This window comes from Aythya ferina (assembly GCF_964211825.1).
Source record: "Aythya ferina genome assembly, chromosome: 3".
Classification (NCBI taxonomy): Eukaryota; Metazoa; Chordata; class Aves; order Anseriformes; family Anatidae; genus Aythya; species Aythya ferina.
The window spans coordinates 119,935,721-119,952,674 of NC_140298.1; the positions used below are offsets into that span (position 1 = coordinate 119,935,721).

Sequence of the window (16,954 nt, forward strand, 5' to 3'; positions counted from 1 at the left end):
CTGGGGCACATCCAGGGGGGCTGCGGAGGTGCTGAGGGGCCTGGAGCAGCCGCAGCACGAGGCCGGGGGCCGGGCAGCCTGGAGAGGGGGAGCCCGAGGGCAGAGCTTGTCGGGGGGCACAGCCACCCATGGGGAGGCTGCCAGGACGGGGCCAGGCTCTGAGCCCCCCGGCCAGAGCCCCCCCGGCTGTTCTGGGAGGCTGTGAAATTCATTTCACGGATCTAAAATACGCTTCATTGGGCTAAAATGGGCTGCACGGGGCTAAACTGGGCTGCAGAGGACTTAACTGGGCTGCACTGGGCAAAATTAGGCTGCAGTAGGTTACAGAGGGCTAAACTGGACTCCACTGGGCTCAGTGGGACCTGTTATACTGGGCTGCACCAGGCTAAGTTGGGCTTACTTGGATCTGTTATAATGGGCTCTACTGGGCTGCACTGTGCTAAACTGGGCTAAACTAGGCTAATCAGGGCTATGCTGGGCTTCACCAGGCTAAACTGGGCTGCAGTGGACAGGTCTGGGCTAAACTGGGCTCCACTGGGATCAAATGGGCAGCACTGGGCTAAACTGGGGTAAACAGTGCTCCACTGGCTGCAGTGGGCTCCACTGGGCTGCACTGGGCTCAATGGGTCCTGTTATACCGGGCTGCAGTGGAGTACACTGAGCCAAACTGGGCTTTTTTGGCTCTGTTATGATGAGTTTTACTGGGCTAAACTTGGATTATTGAGGCTGGGTTGGGCTGCACTGGTCTAAACTGGGCTGCAGTGGGCTCCATTGGACCTGTTATACTGGGCTGCAGTGGGCTGCACCAGGCTAAATTGGGCTTACCTGGCTCTGTTATAATGGGCTAAACTGGGAAAAACTGGGCTAAATTGGACCAAATCAGGGCTGTGCTAGGCTGCACTGGGTTAAATTGGGCTGCAGTGGGCTAAACTGGGCTAAAATTGGCTTAAATGGGCAGCACTGGGCAAAATGAGGATGTACTGGGCTCACTGGTCTAACTGGGGATCCACAGGGCTGCACTGGGCTCAAGTGGGCTCAGTGAGACCTGTTCTACTGGGCTGAATTGGGCTGCACCAGGCTGAATTGGGATTTCTTCTCTCTGTTATAATGGGCTCTATTGAGCTAAACTGGGCTAAACCTGGCTAATCGGGGCTGGGCTGGGCTGCACTGGGAAAAGAGGGCTGCAGCAGGCTAAACTGGGCAAAACAGGGCTCCACTGGGCTAAACTACACTCTGTGGGGCTCAACCAGGCTAAGCGGGTCTAAACTAGGCTAATCGGGGCTGTGCTGGGCTACACTGGGCCAAACTGGGCTGCACTGGGCTAAACTGGGCTCTACTGGGCAACACTGGGCTAAAATGGGCAACACTGGGCTAAATTGGGCTTCAGTGGGCTCTGGTGGGCTAAACTGGGCTGCACTGGGCTAAAGTGGGCTCACCTGGGCTCAACTGGACCTGTTTTACTGGGCTGCATTGGTCTGCACTGGGCTAATTTGGGCTTACTTGGCTCTGTTATAATGGGCTCTACTGGGTTGCACTTGGCTAAACTAGGCTAACTGGGGCTATGCTGGGCTGCACTGGGCCAAATAGGGCTGCAGTGGGCTCAACTGGGCTCAACTGGGCTAAAATGGGCAACACTGGGCTAAACTGGGCTGCACTGAGCTCTGCTAGGCTAAAGCAGGCTCACCTGGGCTCAATGGGATCTTTTATACTGGGCTTCAGTGTGCTGCACTGGGCTAAACTGGACCAAACTAAGCTAATTGGGGTTGTGCTGGGCTGCACTGGGCCAAACTGGGCTTTTTTGGCTCTGTTGTGATGGGTTTTACTGGGCTGAACTGGGCTAAACTTGGCTTATTGAGGCTGGGCTGGCTTCCACTATGCCAAATTGGGCTGCACTGGGCTGCACTGGGCTCTACTGGGCTAAACTGGGCAACACTGGACTAAACAGGGCTGCAGTGGGCTCTGCTGGGCTCCACTGGGTCCTACTGGACTCACCAAGGCTCATCTGGGCTCAGTTGGACCCCTTATACTGGGCTGCAGTGGGCTTCACTCGGTTAAATTGGGATTACTTGGCTCTGGTACAATGGGCACTACTGGGCTGCACTTGGCTAAACTAGGCTAATCGGGGCTGGGCTGGGCTGCACTGGGCTCTACTGGGGTAAGTTGGGTAGCACTGGGCCAAATCTGGGCTCCATTGGGTTAAACTGGGCTCCATTGGACCTGTTATACTGGGCTGCAGTGGGCTGCACCAGGCTAAATTGGGTTTACTTGGTTCTGTTATAATGGGCTAAACTGGGAAAAACAGGGCTAAGTTGGACCAAATTGGGGTGCGCTGGGCTGCACTGGGTTAAATTGAGCTGCAGTGGGCTAATCTGGGCTAAAATTGGCTTAAATGGGCAGCACTGGGCTAAATGAGGATGTACTGGGCTCACTGGTCTAAACAGGGATCCACAGGGCTGCACTGGGCTCAAGTGGGTTCAGTGGGACCTGTTCTACTGGGCTGAATTGGGCTGCACCAGGCTAAATTGGGATTTCTCTCTGTTACAGTGGGCTCTATTGGGCTAATCCTGGCTAATCGGTGCTGGGCTGGGTTGGGCTGGGCTGCACTGGGTAAAGAGGGCTGCAGTGGGCTAAACTGGGCTGCACTGGGTAAAACAGGGCTCACCTGGGCTCAACTGGACCTGTTATACTGGGCTGCAGTGGGCTGCACCAGGCTAAATTTGGCTTACTTGGCTCTGTTATAAGGGGCTTTACTTGGTTACACTGGAATAAGCAAGAGTAATCGGGGCTGTGCTGAGCTGTACTGGGCGAAATTGGGCTGAGGTGGGCTCTGCTGGGCTAAACTAGGCTCTGCTTGGCTGAAAATGGGCAGCACTGGGCTTTACTGGGCTAAACATGGCTCCACTGGGCCATACTGGGCTCAGTTGGACCTGTTATACTGGGCTGCACCAGGCCATATTGGGCTTGCTTTGCTCTGTTATAATGGGCTCTACTGGGTTGCACTGGGCTAAACTGGGCTCCACTGGGATAAGATGGTCAGCACTGGGCTAAACTGGGCTGTAGCGGGCTAAACTGGGACAAATTGAGCTCTGCTGGGCTGCACTGGGCTTAACTGGATATGTTATTCTGGGCTGCATTGGGCTACATTGGGCTTACTTGGCTCCGGTATAATGGGCTGTACTGGGCTAAACTGGGCAAAATCAAGGGTGTGCTGTGCTGCACTGGGTTAAATTGGGCTTCAGTGGACTAAACCGGGCAAAACTGAACACCACCAGGCAGCACTGGGCTAAATGCGGCTAAACTGGGCTCCACTGGGCTGCACTGGGCTCAACTGAACCTGTTATACTGGGCTGTAGTGGGCTACACTGGGCTAAATTGGGCTTACTTGGTTCTGTTATAATGGGCTCTACTGGGCTGAACTGGGCTCATCAGGGCTGGGCTGGGCTGCACTGGGAAAAGAGGACTGTAGTACTGAGCTAAATTGGGCTCTGTTAGGCTAAACTGGGCTGCACTGGGTGAAACAGGGCTCCGCTGGGCTCAATTGGATTTGTTACACTGGGCTGGCTGCAGTGGACTACACCAGGCCAAATTTGGCTTACTTGGCTTTGTCATAATGGGCTCTGCTGGGCTGCAGGCTAAACTAGGCTAATTGGGGCTATGCTGGGCTGCACTGGGCCAAACTGGGCTGCAGTGGACTAAACTGGACTCCACTAGGCTCAGTGGGACCTGTCATACTGGGCTAAATTGGGCTTAATTGGCTCTGTTATAATGGGCTCTACTGGCCTAAACCAGGCAAAACGGGGCTAAACTAGGCAAAACGGAGCTGGGCTGGGCTGCACTGGGCTCTATGGGACCTGTTATATTGGGCTGTATTAGACTGCACCGAGATAAATTAGACTTATTTTGTTCTGTTATTATGGGCTCTACTGGGCTAAACTGGGCTAAATTAGGTGAAATGGGGCTAAACTAGGCTAATCAGGGCTGAACTGGGCTCCGCTGGGCTGAACTGGGCTGCATTGGCCCTGTTATACTGGCTAACATGGGCTGCACTGGGCTAAACAGGGCTGTTCTGGGCTGTGCTCGTCTCAAATGGGCTGTACTGGGCCAAACTGGGCTTTGCTGGGCTAGGCTGGGTTGTACTGGCCTCCACTTGGCTTTACTGGGCTCTAACGGATTGTGCTGGGCTCTTATAATGGGTTGTACTGGGTGCACGGGGCTGCACTGTTACACACTGGGGGGCGCTGGGCGTTACTGGGTGTTACTGGGAGGCGCTGGGTGTTACTGGGGGTCACTGGGAGGCGCCGAGGCCTGGCCGCGCTGCCCCCGCCTTTGTGCCGGGTCCCGTCACCACGGCAACCGCGGGCAGGTGGCGGCCGCTGGGCGGGGCCCGCGCCGCCGGCCCCGCCCCCTGCACCTGTCAGTCAGACCGCGCGCAGCCTACCCTGCTGGCTGTTTGGCCCCGCCCCCCTCGGGGCAGACGGGCGGCGATTGGCTGAGGCCGTGCCCGGTGCCCGCCCCCCGCCGTGCAGGTTTGTGTGAGAGGCGATCGCGGACGGGGAGCGCACCGGGCGCAGCCGGGGCCGGAGCGGAGCGGAGCGGAAGGTACCGGGCGGCACCGGGCGGGGCGGGCCGGGCCGGGCCGGGATGCGACGTTCCGGTTCCTTTGGGGGCTCTCTTATCGCCGCCGTATCGCGACAGGGCGGGACTATCGCGACAGGTGCGCGTATCGCGACGGGGCGGCAGTGTCGCGACAGGTCTCTTTCCCGCGGCGCTCGGCGGGCAGAGAGGCCGCGCGCGGCGCCCCGCGTGGCGCCGCCGATCGCGACGGGGCCGCGATGTCGCGACAGCGCCCAGCGCCGGGCCGGCCGGGGGGGGGTGGGGGGGGGGGCTGGGGTTGAGAGTGGGGGCAGCGCGGCCACCCCCCTCCCGGTCGGTGCCGTGTCGCGACAGGGCCCGGAGCGGCGGCAGGTGCGCGGCGGGGGCGGCCCCATTGTTCCGCGGGGCGCTCCCGGGGGGCCCCGCCCCGCCCCGCCCGGTGCCGCCTTTGTGCGGGGCTTTGTCTGCGGGAGCGGCCCCCGCGCCCCCCGGGTGTGGCCGAGCCCCGGGCCCCGCCGCCCGCCTTTGTCCGCCCCCCCCCCACCCCCCCCGGGTCCCGGCCCCGGGCTTTGTGTGCGCCGGGAGCGGCCGCGGCCCCCGGGGCGCTGCTGATGCTGCGGAACGGAACGGCCGCACCGGGGGGCACCGGGGGGCAGCACCGGGGGCTGGGGGGCGATGGGGGGCGATGGGGGGCCCGGCGGTGCCCGGTGCCGCATCCCGGAGCCCCCCCGCAGGGGCTGCGGCGGCCGAACCCCGAGGGGCGAGGGGGGGGCTGGAGGCCGTGGCCGGGCTGTGCCCGCACCGCAGCCCCTCGCCCGCAGCCCCGGTGATGCCCGGTGCCCCCCACCCAGCCCTCGCCCTCCCACCTGCCCCTGACTCCCGGCACGCCCGGGGCTGCAGCCACCATCTCCCCCCACCCCATCCATGGGTCTGGGGTGGGGGCACCCCCCGAGCACCCCCCCGAGCACCCGCCCGACCCCCTGATGGGTGAAGCCGTGCCAGAGCCCGCGCTGCTCGGGTCCGTCCCGGTTTGTGCAGCACCACGCACGGCGGCCGGGACGTGCCACGGGCTCGGGGCGCTGCCAGCACGCGGTGCACGTGGCCGAGGCCGTGCCACGCTCCCAGCCGGCCACCCCATCCCCGCTGCCGCTCTGCCCCAGGGGCTGTGCCGGCCACGGACAGGGCACGGCCGTGCGGGGACCCAGCAGGGAGCACGGTCACCCTAAAATGATGGGCTCGGGTCTGTGCCGCTGCCCCTCCTGCGCCCCACAAACCTAGGGGGCTCGGCACGGCCGGGATGCTGCAGGGAGGTGCGGTGGCTCGCAGCCTGCCTGCTCCAGATCCATCCGTCACCACCTCTTTGATCGCCGGGGTGCAATGCAGCAGTCCCCACCCAGCCTGGTGGGCTGCCCAGCACCGCCCTGCCCGGCCCCAGTCCTCCCAGTGTGTCCCCCTGCGCTCACCAGTGGGTTCTCGGGCAGTGGGCACCGGTTCTCCCGTGGCCGCTCGCCCCAGCCGTTGGTCTCTGCCCAAAACCTCTCCCCAGGGGTGGTCTCGGGTGAGGCTCCTCTCCTGCGCCCCTCATCCCTATTGCATCCAGACGCCCCTTTGAGCCCTGTTTGAGCGGGGTGCTCTGGGGCCGTGGCTTTTAGGATTTGACACAGACAGCCGTGGTCAGCACCCCCAGCACCCCCAGCACCCCCAGCACCCCCAGCACGCTGCCTCCACCCCGTGCTGGGAGCATCCCACCCCCCGGGGCCGTGCAGCCCACCCGGGGCTTGTGCCCCATCCTACGAGCACAGCTCCTGCCTGGCACGCTGTGGGGGTCCGCCACGCTCCACGGGGACATCCCCGGGTCTAGGGGCTGCTGGCAGCCCCTCGGGGCTGTGCTTTCCACGGCTCTGCTCCCTTCGGTCCCTTCGCTGCCTTGGCTGGGGAGGGGCCCTGGGGGCTGCAGTTGGCGCGTGCCGAGCCGGAGCAGCTGCATGGGCAAAGGCATTCCTGGCAGCACCGAGCGGCACAGGGCACGGGGTGACACCCACCGAGCCCAGAGCAGGAGCAGGAGGGTGCCCGGTGCCCCCCAGCCCCCTGTCCCCTCCCCAGCCCCTCCCTGGGCAGCTGCGAAGGCACCGGGAATGCTCAGCTGCCGGCTCGGCCCCCCAGCCGCCGCGGCTCCCCGCCAGGTCCAGCGCCCTGGAAGCCATTTGCTGCCGCTGCAGCCTCTCGCCGGGCAGCTGGGAGCCGCTGGCATGTTTTCGGGGCAGCCTCCGATGGATTTGGCCCCCCCAAAGCCCCCACCAGCAGCACCCTTTGTGGGGTGTCCCCTCCTCGCCGGCAGCGCCGCGGGGACCGCGCGTGGCCGTGCCCATCGGGGGAGCCCCGGGGGTGGCTGGGGGCTGGTGGTGGGGAGCCCTCGTTTTGGGGCTGGACTGGGGAGAAAGGAGGAAAAGCTGCATAAAGCACACCAGGGGTAACGCACGAGTGTGTCAGTGATGCAGGGCGGGGGGCAGCCCCCCCCTCGTGCCAGCCCCTGCTGGGGGCGGTGGAGGGGGCACCTGGCACGGGGGCTGCCCCGGCCTTTCTCTGGCAGAGGGGGGGCAGCACCGCGCTGGGCACGGCCCCACACATGGGAACCGTGTCCCTGGGGTGGGGGGCCCTGGGGTGGGGGTCCCTGGGGAGAGCCGAAGCCCCTCTCCAATGCACATGGGGCTGTGGTTATGGGGTGAGCACGGACTGGGTGCCAGTGTGGGGCTGCCCCAGCCCACGGGTGCAGGAGCCCTGCTGGCAGCTGGGGGGGGCCACAGGTCCCAGGGGGGTCCATGGGTCCCAGGGGGGTCCTGGCCCATGCCCCCCCCCCCTTGCCCAGACTCACCCAGATGGGTCGATGGCGTTTGACCTTCATCTACCACACGATTTATGGATTGTCTGGGGATGCTCATTGCTGGGGGGGGGCTGAAAGCTTTGTGGGCACCCGGGGGGGCTGGAGCAGGCCCCCTGATGGAGGTCTGTGCCAGGGGGGTGAGAGCCCCTTGCCCCCGGGGGGAGGCTGGGGGTCCCCTTGGGGTTATGGGGCCACGGGTGGGGTGGTGCCGGGGTGCAGGTCCCCAGAGTGGGGGGGCTGTTGGGGCAGGCAGGCCCTGACTCAGCGCCCGGCGGCCCCCCCGCCCCGTGGATTTCCCGGGGATAATCCGGTGTTGACATGGCCCGGCACGGCGGGCGCGCAGCCGCGGGGCTGCCCGGACCCCCGGGGGCAGGCAGCAGGCAGCGGGGCTGAGCCCCCCCCCCCCGGGTATGGGGAGGGGCGGCACGGGGCTGACCCCCTGCCCTGCCCGCAGAGCCATGCTCGCCAACGCGGCCACCATGCGGATCCTCATCAAGGGGGGGAAGGTGGTGAACGACGACTGCACGCTGGAGGCGGACGTCTACATCGAGAACGGCATCATCCAGCAAGTGGGCCGCGAGCTCATGATCCCCGGCGGGGCCAAGGTCATCGACGCCACCGGCAAGCTCGTCATCCCCGGGGGCATCGACACCAGCACCCACTTCCACCAGACCTTCATGAACGCCACCTGCGTGGATGATTTCTACCACGGCACCAAGGTACCGCCTGGCACGGCGCTCCGCTCGCCCACTGCCCCGGTCACGGTCACGGTGGGTGTGCTGCCGGCACGGGGAGGGCTCCCCGGTCCTGCTGGCTGTGCCTGGGGGGGCTCAGATCCCCCAGCTGGTGCAGGGCAGCAGTTCCTGGGTGCTGGATCAGCCTCGTGGCCAGGCAGACGGCATTTGGCTGCCGTGCCCGGCTGCGGTCACTGCCAGCTCCGGTCGTGCCGCAGGTCTCAGCCGTGTCGTGGCAGCACCAGCCCCCAGCCCGGCTCTTCCCCAGCACGGCCAAGAGAAATCACGCTGACTTGTGATTCTTTTTATTCTGCAAATCATCAGGTTTTGGCTCTTTGGTTGTGCTGGCAGGGACGCTGCGTGGCTGGGCACGGCACTGCCCGCAGCCGGGCGCAGGCTTCTGCTGCCTGCCCCCAGCTGTGCCCAGCACCCAGCGGGGATGGCAGGGACCTGGTGCGGTGCTCCATGGGGCCGGGGCATCCCCGGGGACCTCAACACCCCCAGTGTAGCTCTCGGGGGGCCGTGGGGCTGGCGGTGCCGAGCACCGGGTGCCGCTGTCCATGCGCCCCGCACACAGCGGGCATTGTGCAGGGCTGGCGCCGGCCGTGCCTGGCCCTGGGGTGGGGGTGCTGGGTGGTGCTGAGCCACGGCACGGCGAGGGGACAGTGTGGTGACCGCAGGCACCCCGTGCCGTGCCTTCCCCACCCGGGCAGGCTGCCTGGCAGCACAGCGAGCACCCCCCCAGGGCCAATTGCCTAAAGGAGCTTTGGGGATTAGCCGGGCCGGGTGAGCCGGGGACACGGCCGGGTGCGACGGCGCCCACCCCGCTGCCCGTGCAGGCTGTGTGCTGGGGGGGGGCTCTCCCACAGCCCCCAAGCTGCCAGGTGAGGGCAGCCCCCCTGGATAGGGCCCTGTGGTGCTGCAGGGCTCAGCCTGCCCCATGCCGGGGCTGTGAGGGCTGCAATCCACAGACCCATGGAGATTCCAGGCAGGGCCCCCAAAATCAACCCATTGGCACTGGGGGGGTGGCTGGCCGTGTCTGGTCTCCCTGTGCACCTTAAGCACAAGGTGGGGTGCCCCCCCCCCCCAGACAGGGCTTGGGGGGGGGATGGTGCCTGCAACAGAGCTGGCCCAGGAGCGCAGTGACCCCCCCGTTGTCCCCTGGGGTGCAGCCACCATCCTGGCTGTTTGGGGACAGCGCGGGCACCCCCGGGGGCGCATCCTGCCCCCAGCGCGCCCCCACCTCACCTGCAGGCAGCCCTGGTGGGAGGGACGACGATGATCATCGGCCACGTGCTGCCCGACAAGGAGACCTCGCTGCTGGACGCCTACGAGAAGTGCCGCAGCCTGGCCGACCCCAAGGTCTGCTGCGACTACGCCCTGCACATGGGCATCACCTGGTGGGCGCCCAAGGTGAGCGTGGCACCGCGGCCCCCCCCCCCCCTGGCACCACGGGAGGGCACCGGGGCCGCCCTGCCCGGGAACAGCTGCTGCGGCCGGGGCTAATTCCTGTGCGCTGATCCCATTAGCCGCTTGTTTGGGTGGGTTTGCCCACCCCGGGCTGCCTTTTGAGCTGCCTTGAGCCCGGGTCCCTGCCGGGATGAGCCCCTCGCGGAGGGGGGGGGACCCCATGCAGCTGCCGCAGCGGGATCAGGCTGGGAACGAACCCCAGGGACTCCCGGCCCCGTTGCAGCAGTCGCTCCCCAGGGCACGGGCACAAATCCTGCCGGAGACATCCCCAAGGGTGAAGCGTGGGTCCCTGCCCCATGGCGCTGAACACCTCGCCCCGTGCCCACCCCACAGCGGGGGGAGCGCAGCCCCAAAGCTCTCCGTGCACCCCGGAGCTGCGGCGCCGCCGTCCGCGCTGAGCCCCTGTCCCCGTGCAGGTGAAGGCAGAGATGGAGACGCTGGTGCGGGAGAAGGGGGTGAACTCCTTCCAGATGTTCATGACCTACAAGGACCTGTACATGCTGCGGGACAGCGAGCTCTACCAGGTCTTCCGCGCCTGCCGCGACTTCGGGGCCATCGCCCGGGTGCACGCCGAGAACGGCGAGCTGGTGGCCGAGGTGAGCGCCGTGCGGGGAGGGGGCCACGTGCATGGGGCAGGCAGAGCCCTTGGTGGCCCCCAGCCGGACCCCACGCCCCCCGCACCTTTCCGCAGGGAGCCAAGGAGGCGCTGGAGCTGGGCATCACGGGGCCGGAGGGCATCGAGATCAGCCGGCCTGAAGAGGTGAGGCCGGCCAAGGCACCGCTGCGTGGCGGGGGCCTGGGGCACGGCTGTGCTCGGGCTGGGGGTCGGTTTTGGGGAGCCCCCAGCCAGCAGCCGTCCGTGCGGCCACCCCATGCACCCCATGAGTCTGTGCCACCCGCACACCCGCACGCACCCCATCCACCCGCGTGCTCACCGCCCACGCGCCCCGTCCTCACCCCTGCGCCATGCAGGGGGTCCCCACGCCCTCCCCGTGTCCCCATCCGTGCACCCGCCGCCCCAAGCGCCGCGCAGCGCCCCCCCTGCCCACCCCCCCTGGGGCCAGCTCCCCGTGCCGGGCGGTCGCTCACCGCCCCTCTCCCCGCAGCTGGAGGCCGAGGCCACGCACCGCGTCATCACCATCGCCAACAGGGTGAGTCGCCAAGAGCCACGCGTGGCCGGGACCCCCCCTATAGCGCGGGGACCCCGTGGCCCCAGTCTGGTGGCCGGGGCGTCCCCAGGGAGTGTCTCCAGGGGGTGTCCCCAAGGGGTGTCCCCGGGGGATGTCCCCACATCCCCAGGGGGTGTCCCCGTGTCCCCAGGGAGTGTCCCCAGGGGGTGTCCCCAAGGTGTGTCCCCGGGGGGTGTCCCCGAGGGGTGTCCGCATGTCCCCAGGGGGTGTCCCCGCATCCCCAGGGGGTGTCCCTAGGGGGTGTCCCCAAGGGGTGTCCCCGGGCGGCGTCCCCATGTCCCCAGGGGTTGTCCCCGTGTCCCCAGGGGTTGTCCCCATGTCCCCAGGGGGTGTCCCCAAGGGGTGTCCCCAAGGGGTGTCCCCGGGGGGTGTCCCCACATCCCCAGGGGGTGTCCCCGTCCCCGTGGGGTGTCCCCAGGGGGTGTCCCCATGTCCCCAGGGGGTGTCCCCGCATCCCCAGGGTGTGTCCCCGTGTCCCCAGGGTGTGTCCCCGTGTCCCCAGGGTGTGTCCCCGTGTCCCCAGGGGGTGTCCCCGTGTCCCCAGGGGGTGTCCCTGTGTCCCCAGGGTGTGTCCCCGTGTCCCCAGGGGGTGTCCCTGTGTCCCCAGGGGGTGTCCCCGTGTCCCCAGGGGCTGTCCCCGGGGGGTGTCCCTGTGGGGTGTCCCCACATCCCCAGGGGGTGTCCCCGTGTCCCCAGGGGGTGTCCCCGTGTCCCCGGGGGGCGCAGGGCCCCCCATCAGCCGTGCCCGCTGTCCGCAGACCCACTGCCCCGTGTACCTGGTGAACGTCTCCAGCATGTCGGCCGGGGACGTCATCGCCAGCGCCAAGATGCAAGGTATGCCCGTGGGTGGGGCCGGGGGGCGGGGCCACATGGCGAGGCTCCGCCCACCTGGGGGTAACGCCCTGTTAGGCCCCGCCCACCCTGCGTGTGGCCCCGCCCCTATCACGCACCGTGGGGCTGCAGTGGGAGCCCTGGCCCCGCCTCCTGGGTGTGGCCCCGCCCTTTGCGGTGGAAGGGCCCGGAGCTCCGCCCCGTGCGTGAAGCTCCGCCCCCTGCGCCTGGCGCGCCTGGCCACGCCCCCTCTGTCTGGTGGCCCCGCCCACGGCGCTGCGGCACACGTGGGGACGGGCACACGCGGGGACACGCGGGGACACGCATGGAGGCACGTGGGGACACGGGGGGACACAGGGGGACATAGGGGGACATGTGGGGACACGGGCACACCTGGGGACATGTGGGGACACGGGCACACGCACGGGAACACGTGGGGACACGGTCACACGTGGGGACATGGGGGGACACGGGCACACACACGGGGACACGCGGGGACACGCATGGGGGCACCTGGGGACACGGGCACCAGGGGGTCCCCGTGGGTGTGCACACACAGCTGTGGGGCCACGGGGGCACACGCACGGACACGGGTGTGCAAGGACACAGGGACCTGTGCATAGGGACACGTGTGGCTGGGGATGCACACACACACGCACACACACACGGACACGGACACGTGGGCGCGCTGCACAGGGAGGTGCAGGGCAGGGACACAGCAGAGCCCTGGGGACGCAGTCACACACGGGCAGGAGGTGCAGGGCCGTGGGTACGGGCACGCAGGGACACGTGGGGTCGTGGGCACGTGCGTGTGCACAGGCAGGCGTGCAAGCACACAGGGCCACGGGGGCACACAGGGCACGGGGTGTGAGCACACGTGTGCACACAGGCACAGACGTGTGCTCCGGGGGCACAGGCAGGGCTCACGCACAGCCCCCCCTTGCACACCCACCCCGTGCCCCCAGCCCCGTCCCACAGCCGTGCCTTTCCCCGCAGGGAAGGTGGTGTACGCGGAGACCACCACGGCGCACGCCACGCTCACCGGGCTGCACTACTACCACCAGGACTGGTTCCACGCCGCCGCCTACGTGACGGTGCCGCCCCTGCGCCTGGACACCAACACCTCCGCCTACCTCATGAGCCTGCTCGCCAAGTACGGCAGCCCCCGGCTGCTCCCCGCGCCCCCTCCCCGCGTGCCACGCTCTCCGGGCACCCCGCTGCCAAGGCCAAGTGCTCCCTAGAGCCACCCCCTCCTCTTTTGGGCACCCCACTCCTTGGGTGGGTTCCCGGGAGCCTCGCTTCATGGGCACGGTGCTGTCTGGGTGCCTCGCTTCCCTCCCACCCTGCTCCCTCGGTGCCTCCCCCCTCGGGTACCCTGCTTTCCAAGCACCTGGGCTGCATGGGGTGCCCCATTCCTTGAGCACCCCTCTGCACAAAGTGCCCTGCTCCCTGAGCACCCTGCTGCATGGGTGCCCCTCTCCTTAAGCGCCCCACTCCTTGGGCACCCTGCTCCTTAAGCACCCCATTGCTTGGGTGCCCAGCTCTGTAAGCACCCCACTGCATGCACACCCTGCTCCCCGAGCACCCCATTGCATGGGTGCCCAGCTCCCTAAGCACCCCACTGCACACACGCCCTGCTCCCCGAGCACCCTGCTGCCGGTCTCCAGCCCCGCTGCAGGCTGGCTGCGCCCCAGCCCTGCCCCGTGCCCCCGCAGCGACACCCTGAACGTCGTGGCCTCCGACCACCGGCCCTTCAGCACCAAGCAGAAGGCCATGGGCAAGGAGGACTTCACCAAGATCCCGCACGGTGTCAGCGGGGTGCAGGACCGCATGAACATCATCTGGGAGCGGGGTGTGGTACGTGCATATAGGGCAGGGGCAGAGCCGCCCTGCGGGGCAGGATGCAGCCTGCCACCCGCCACAGCGAGTGGGGGGCACGCATGGGAACCCCTCACCCCCTTCTGGTGGCAGGTCGGGGGCAAGATGGATGAGAACCGCTTCGTGGCCGTGACCAGCTCGAACGCCGCCAAGCTGCACAACCTGTACCCCCGCAAGGGCCGGATCATCCCCGGGGCCGACGCCGACGTCGTGGTGTGGGACCCCGAGGCCACCAAGTAGGTGCCCACCCTCTTGGGGACGACGGGGACGGGGCTGCACGAGGGAGGCCGCTCACCTCCCCGTCCCCTGCCCAAGGACCATCTCGGCCAGCACCCAGGTGCAGGGCGGGGAGATCAACCTGTACGAGAACATGCGGTGCCACGGGGTGCCCCTGGTCACCATCAGCCGCGGGCGCGTGGTCTACGAGAACGGCGTCTTCATGTGTGCCGAGGGCACCGGCAAGTTCTGCCCCCTCCGCTCCTTCCCGGACTCCGTCTACAAGAAGCTGGTGCAGCGGGAGAAGGTACGGGGGGGGGACGGGGACGGGGACGGGCGATGCGGGGCGGTGGCGGTGCCCGTGGGGTGGCTCTGTGACCCCGGTGCCGCGGTCGGTGCTGGTGCTGTGCCGGTGGGAACACGGTGCGCTCGGGGTGACGGGCAGAGCGTGGCGGTGACATCCCACGGGTGGGAGCGGGACACGGGAACCTCCCCCAGCTCCTGCCCTTCCCCATCCTCTTCCCCCGCGGTGCCGGTGCAGAGGGTTTGGGGACGGCCACCCGCTGTACCCAGCAGTTGTGCCAGCGCGTGTGCAAGGCACGTGCAAAGCTTCGGGGCCCTCTGTGCCTCTTGTCTCTGGCTCTTTGCCCTCCACCAAGCCCCGGGCACCCCCTCACCGCCCCGCTCTGCCCTCACGCTTGTCCTGGTGTGACCCCCAGGACTGGGACCAGCGGTGCTGGCACCCCCAGGCGCTTCTGAGGGTGTGCAGGGGGCTTGTGGTGCGAGGGAAGCCCCAGCGGGAGCCGTGCGGGGTCTTGGGGCTGCACGAGGGGCACGGGGCAGGGTCCTGCTGCTGTGCCTGCACGGGCTGCTCCCAGCCACTGCCTGCGCCTCGCTGCTGGGGGGACGGGGCTGCGCCGAGGGGCTCACCCACCCCCCCCTGCCCAGCACCCCTCCCCGTCCCTGTGCACCGCCACGGGGCTCCGGGGCCTCGTGCACCCGGTGCAGGCTCCCCCTGCACCGCTCCTCCCCGGGCTGCACCCACCGCAGCCCCCTCCCCGCATCGCTTTGCTCCGCAGACCACGGCCCCCCCGTGCTCCCAGCCCCAGCCCCACTCCCTCCCCACGTGCCCACACCAAGGGACACCCCTTGTGTCCAAACCATCCATTTGGGGGTCCTCCCAGCACCCCGCACCCCGCACCCTGCCCGACCCCCAGCACCCAGCGCCAGCCCCCCCTGCGCCCCGTGGCCCCTCCAGGCGGGCACGGCCGCGTCCCGGCCCCCAGCTCACGGCTCTCTCTGCTTTTTGCTTCCCTTCCGGCAGAGTTTAAAGCTCAGGGCCGTGGATCGCACCCCGTACCTGGGGGACGTGGCCGTGGTTGTGCACGCAGGGAAAAAAGAGACGGGGACGCCCCTTGCAGATACGCCCACCCGGCCTGCCACGCGACACGGGGGCATGAGGGACCTGCACGAGTCCAGCTTCAGCCTGTCCGGTAAGAGCGGGGGGCACCCAGGCCCCCTGCCCCCCTGCCCACCCCCCACAGGGGCTCCCCGGCACCGCCGGGCACCCCCAGACCTCCCAGTACCTCCCCCAGCACCATCCCAGTGCCGCCACCGCCCTCCCAGTGCCCCCACCACCATCCCGGTGCCTCCCCCGCCACCATCCCGGTGCGTCCCCTTCTCTGGTGCACGGGGCCCCCCCACGCACCCCATTTCCCCGGTACGCAGCTCCCAGGCAGAGTAGGACCCCGACCCCGACCCCCTCCCCGTCCCCACCACCTCTCCACGCGCCGTCCGTCTGTCTGTCCACCGTCCATCCATCCATCCGTGGCTCCGTGGCGGTGACACGCGTGGTGCTGGTGTCCCCGTGGCCATGGGGAGCGGGCAGGAGGGGGGGGGCAGCGTCTCCCCGCTCCCCGGGGTCGCCTCCTGCTCCCCGTGCCACCCATGCTCAGTGCTGGCCGTGCTCCTGGGGGGGCCGTGAGCGTCCCCCAGGCACGGTGGGGCTGCGGTCGCTGCCCCCCAGCCCTGGCGCTGCAGGAGGCAGGGGGGGCTCGACGCCGGCTGGGGCGCAGCCTGGGACCCCCGGCGCAGCGGGTGGGCGCAGGGCGCTGGGGCTGGGGGTGGCGCTGGGGGGCCGGGGGTGGCACTTGGTGGGTCTGGGGTCGCCGTCGGGCCCTGCCGTGTGTCCGCCAGCCCTGACGCCCGTCCGTGTGTCCGTCCCGCAGGTTCGCAGATCGATGACCACGTTCCAAAGCGAGCTTCGGCCCGGATTCTCGCTCCCCCCGGAGGCCGGTCGAGCGGCATTTGGTAAAGCCGGGGACCTGGCCCCCAAATGAGGACGGGGGCGCCGGGCCCCGGGCCCCCCCCCCCCCCCGCTCGGCACCGGCCGGGCCGCGGCCCCTCCGCTGGGGCTCCCCCCGTGCCCACCGCCCCGGCGGATTTGGGGGGGCCCTGCCCGGCGGGGGCCATGCCGGGGGGGCGCCCGCAGCGCCAGCCCCGTGCCGGGGGACCCCCGCTGCCGGGCTCCTGGAGCCGAGCCGGTGGGGGTCCGGGGGGGGTGGGGGGGGGCCGAGCCCCCCGCCCGTGGGCCGGGGCCGGGGGCAGGAGGTGTGCCCGCCCCGTCCCTTTTCTGTTTGCACGTTGGGTTTGGATCAGTGATTTTTTGACTTGTTTGTGCATCACGTGGAGATAACTCTGAAGTGGTTTGTGTCACTAGAGCTAGGGGAGACACGGGAGAAGCAGGGACCCTACCCCACACACACACCCCTCCGGCCCCCCGGGACCCCCCCGCCCAACCCCAGCCGTCCCCCCCCACCCCACCCCACCCTCGGTGCCCCCCGCCGACACACGCGCGTGCACAGCCGTGCAAACCCTGCCCCGCACGCCCGGTACCGGCGGGCCCCTCGCCCCCCTCGCCCCCCTCCGATCCCACTGCGTCCCCCCGGGGCCGCCGGTGCCCGCATCCCCGTCACGCCATGGTGCTACCGGGGGGGCCGCCGCCCCCCGCCGCCCCCTGCGCCCCCGTCCCCCCGGGGTAGTGTGAAATGTGAAATGTGGCTCGTGCACTTTGTCCCCGTAGTTGGTCCTGTAGGCGTGCGGGGTCCGCCCCGCGCGGTGCCGCTCCGTTTGCTCATTAAAGCCCCTTCTCACCGCGCCCG

The 16,954-nt window shown here is 68.3% G+C and overlaps 1 protein-coding gene across 2 annotated transcripts; it reads left to right on the forward strand.

Moving 5' to 3' along the window:
* Positions 1 to 4,518: 4,518 nt before the first annotated feature.
* On the forward strand, positions 4,519 to 16,260 carry DPYSL5 (dihydropyrimidinase like 5). 2 transcript variants are annotated; one of them, XM_084515711.1, is made up of 13 exons: positions 4,519 to 4,599; positions 7,929 to 8,193; positions 9,463 to 9,621; positions 10,095 to 10,274; positions 10,370 to 10,438; positions 10,785 to 10,829; positions 11,627 to 11,702; positions 12,696 to 12,852; positions 13,415 to 13,556; positions 13,671 to 13,813; positions 13,893 to 14,100; positions 15,118 to 15,286; positions 16,022 to 16,255. In XM_084515711.1, the coding sequence occupies exons 2-13, from the start codon at positions 7,933 to 7,935 to the stop codon at positions 16,105 to 16,107; spliced, it is 1,695 nt and encodes a 564-aa protein (XP_084371837.1). In that variant the 5' UTR covers positions 4,519 to 4,599; positions 7,929 to 7,932; the 3' UTR covers positions 16,108 to 16,255. The 2 variants fall into 2 exon arrangements, with proteins under 2 accessions (XP_084371837.1, XP_084371838.1); XM_084515712.1 differs by lacking the exon at positions 15,118 to 15,286 and having other exon boundaries at positions 16,022 to 16,260.
* Positions 16,261 to 16,954: the final 694 nt, after the last annotated feature.

Bases quoted from the DNA above. Each gene is read 5' to 3' on its own strand.
- DPYSL5 (XM_084515711.1), top strand. From the start codon at position 7,933: ATGCTCGCCAACGCGGCCACCATGCGGATCCTCATCAAGGGGGGGAAG. The intron at 10,830-11,626 runs GTGAGTCGCCAA...CGCTGTCCGCAG, and splicing joins TCATCACCATCGCCAACAGG to ACCCACTGCCCCGTGTACCT. The intron at 13,557-13,670 runs GTACGTGCATAT...TTCTGGTGGCAG, and splicing joins TCATCTGGGAGCGGGGTGTG to GTCGGGGGCAAGATGGATGA.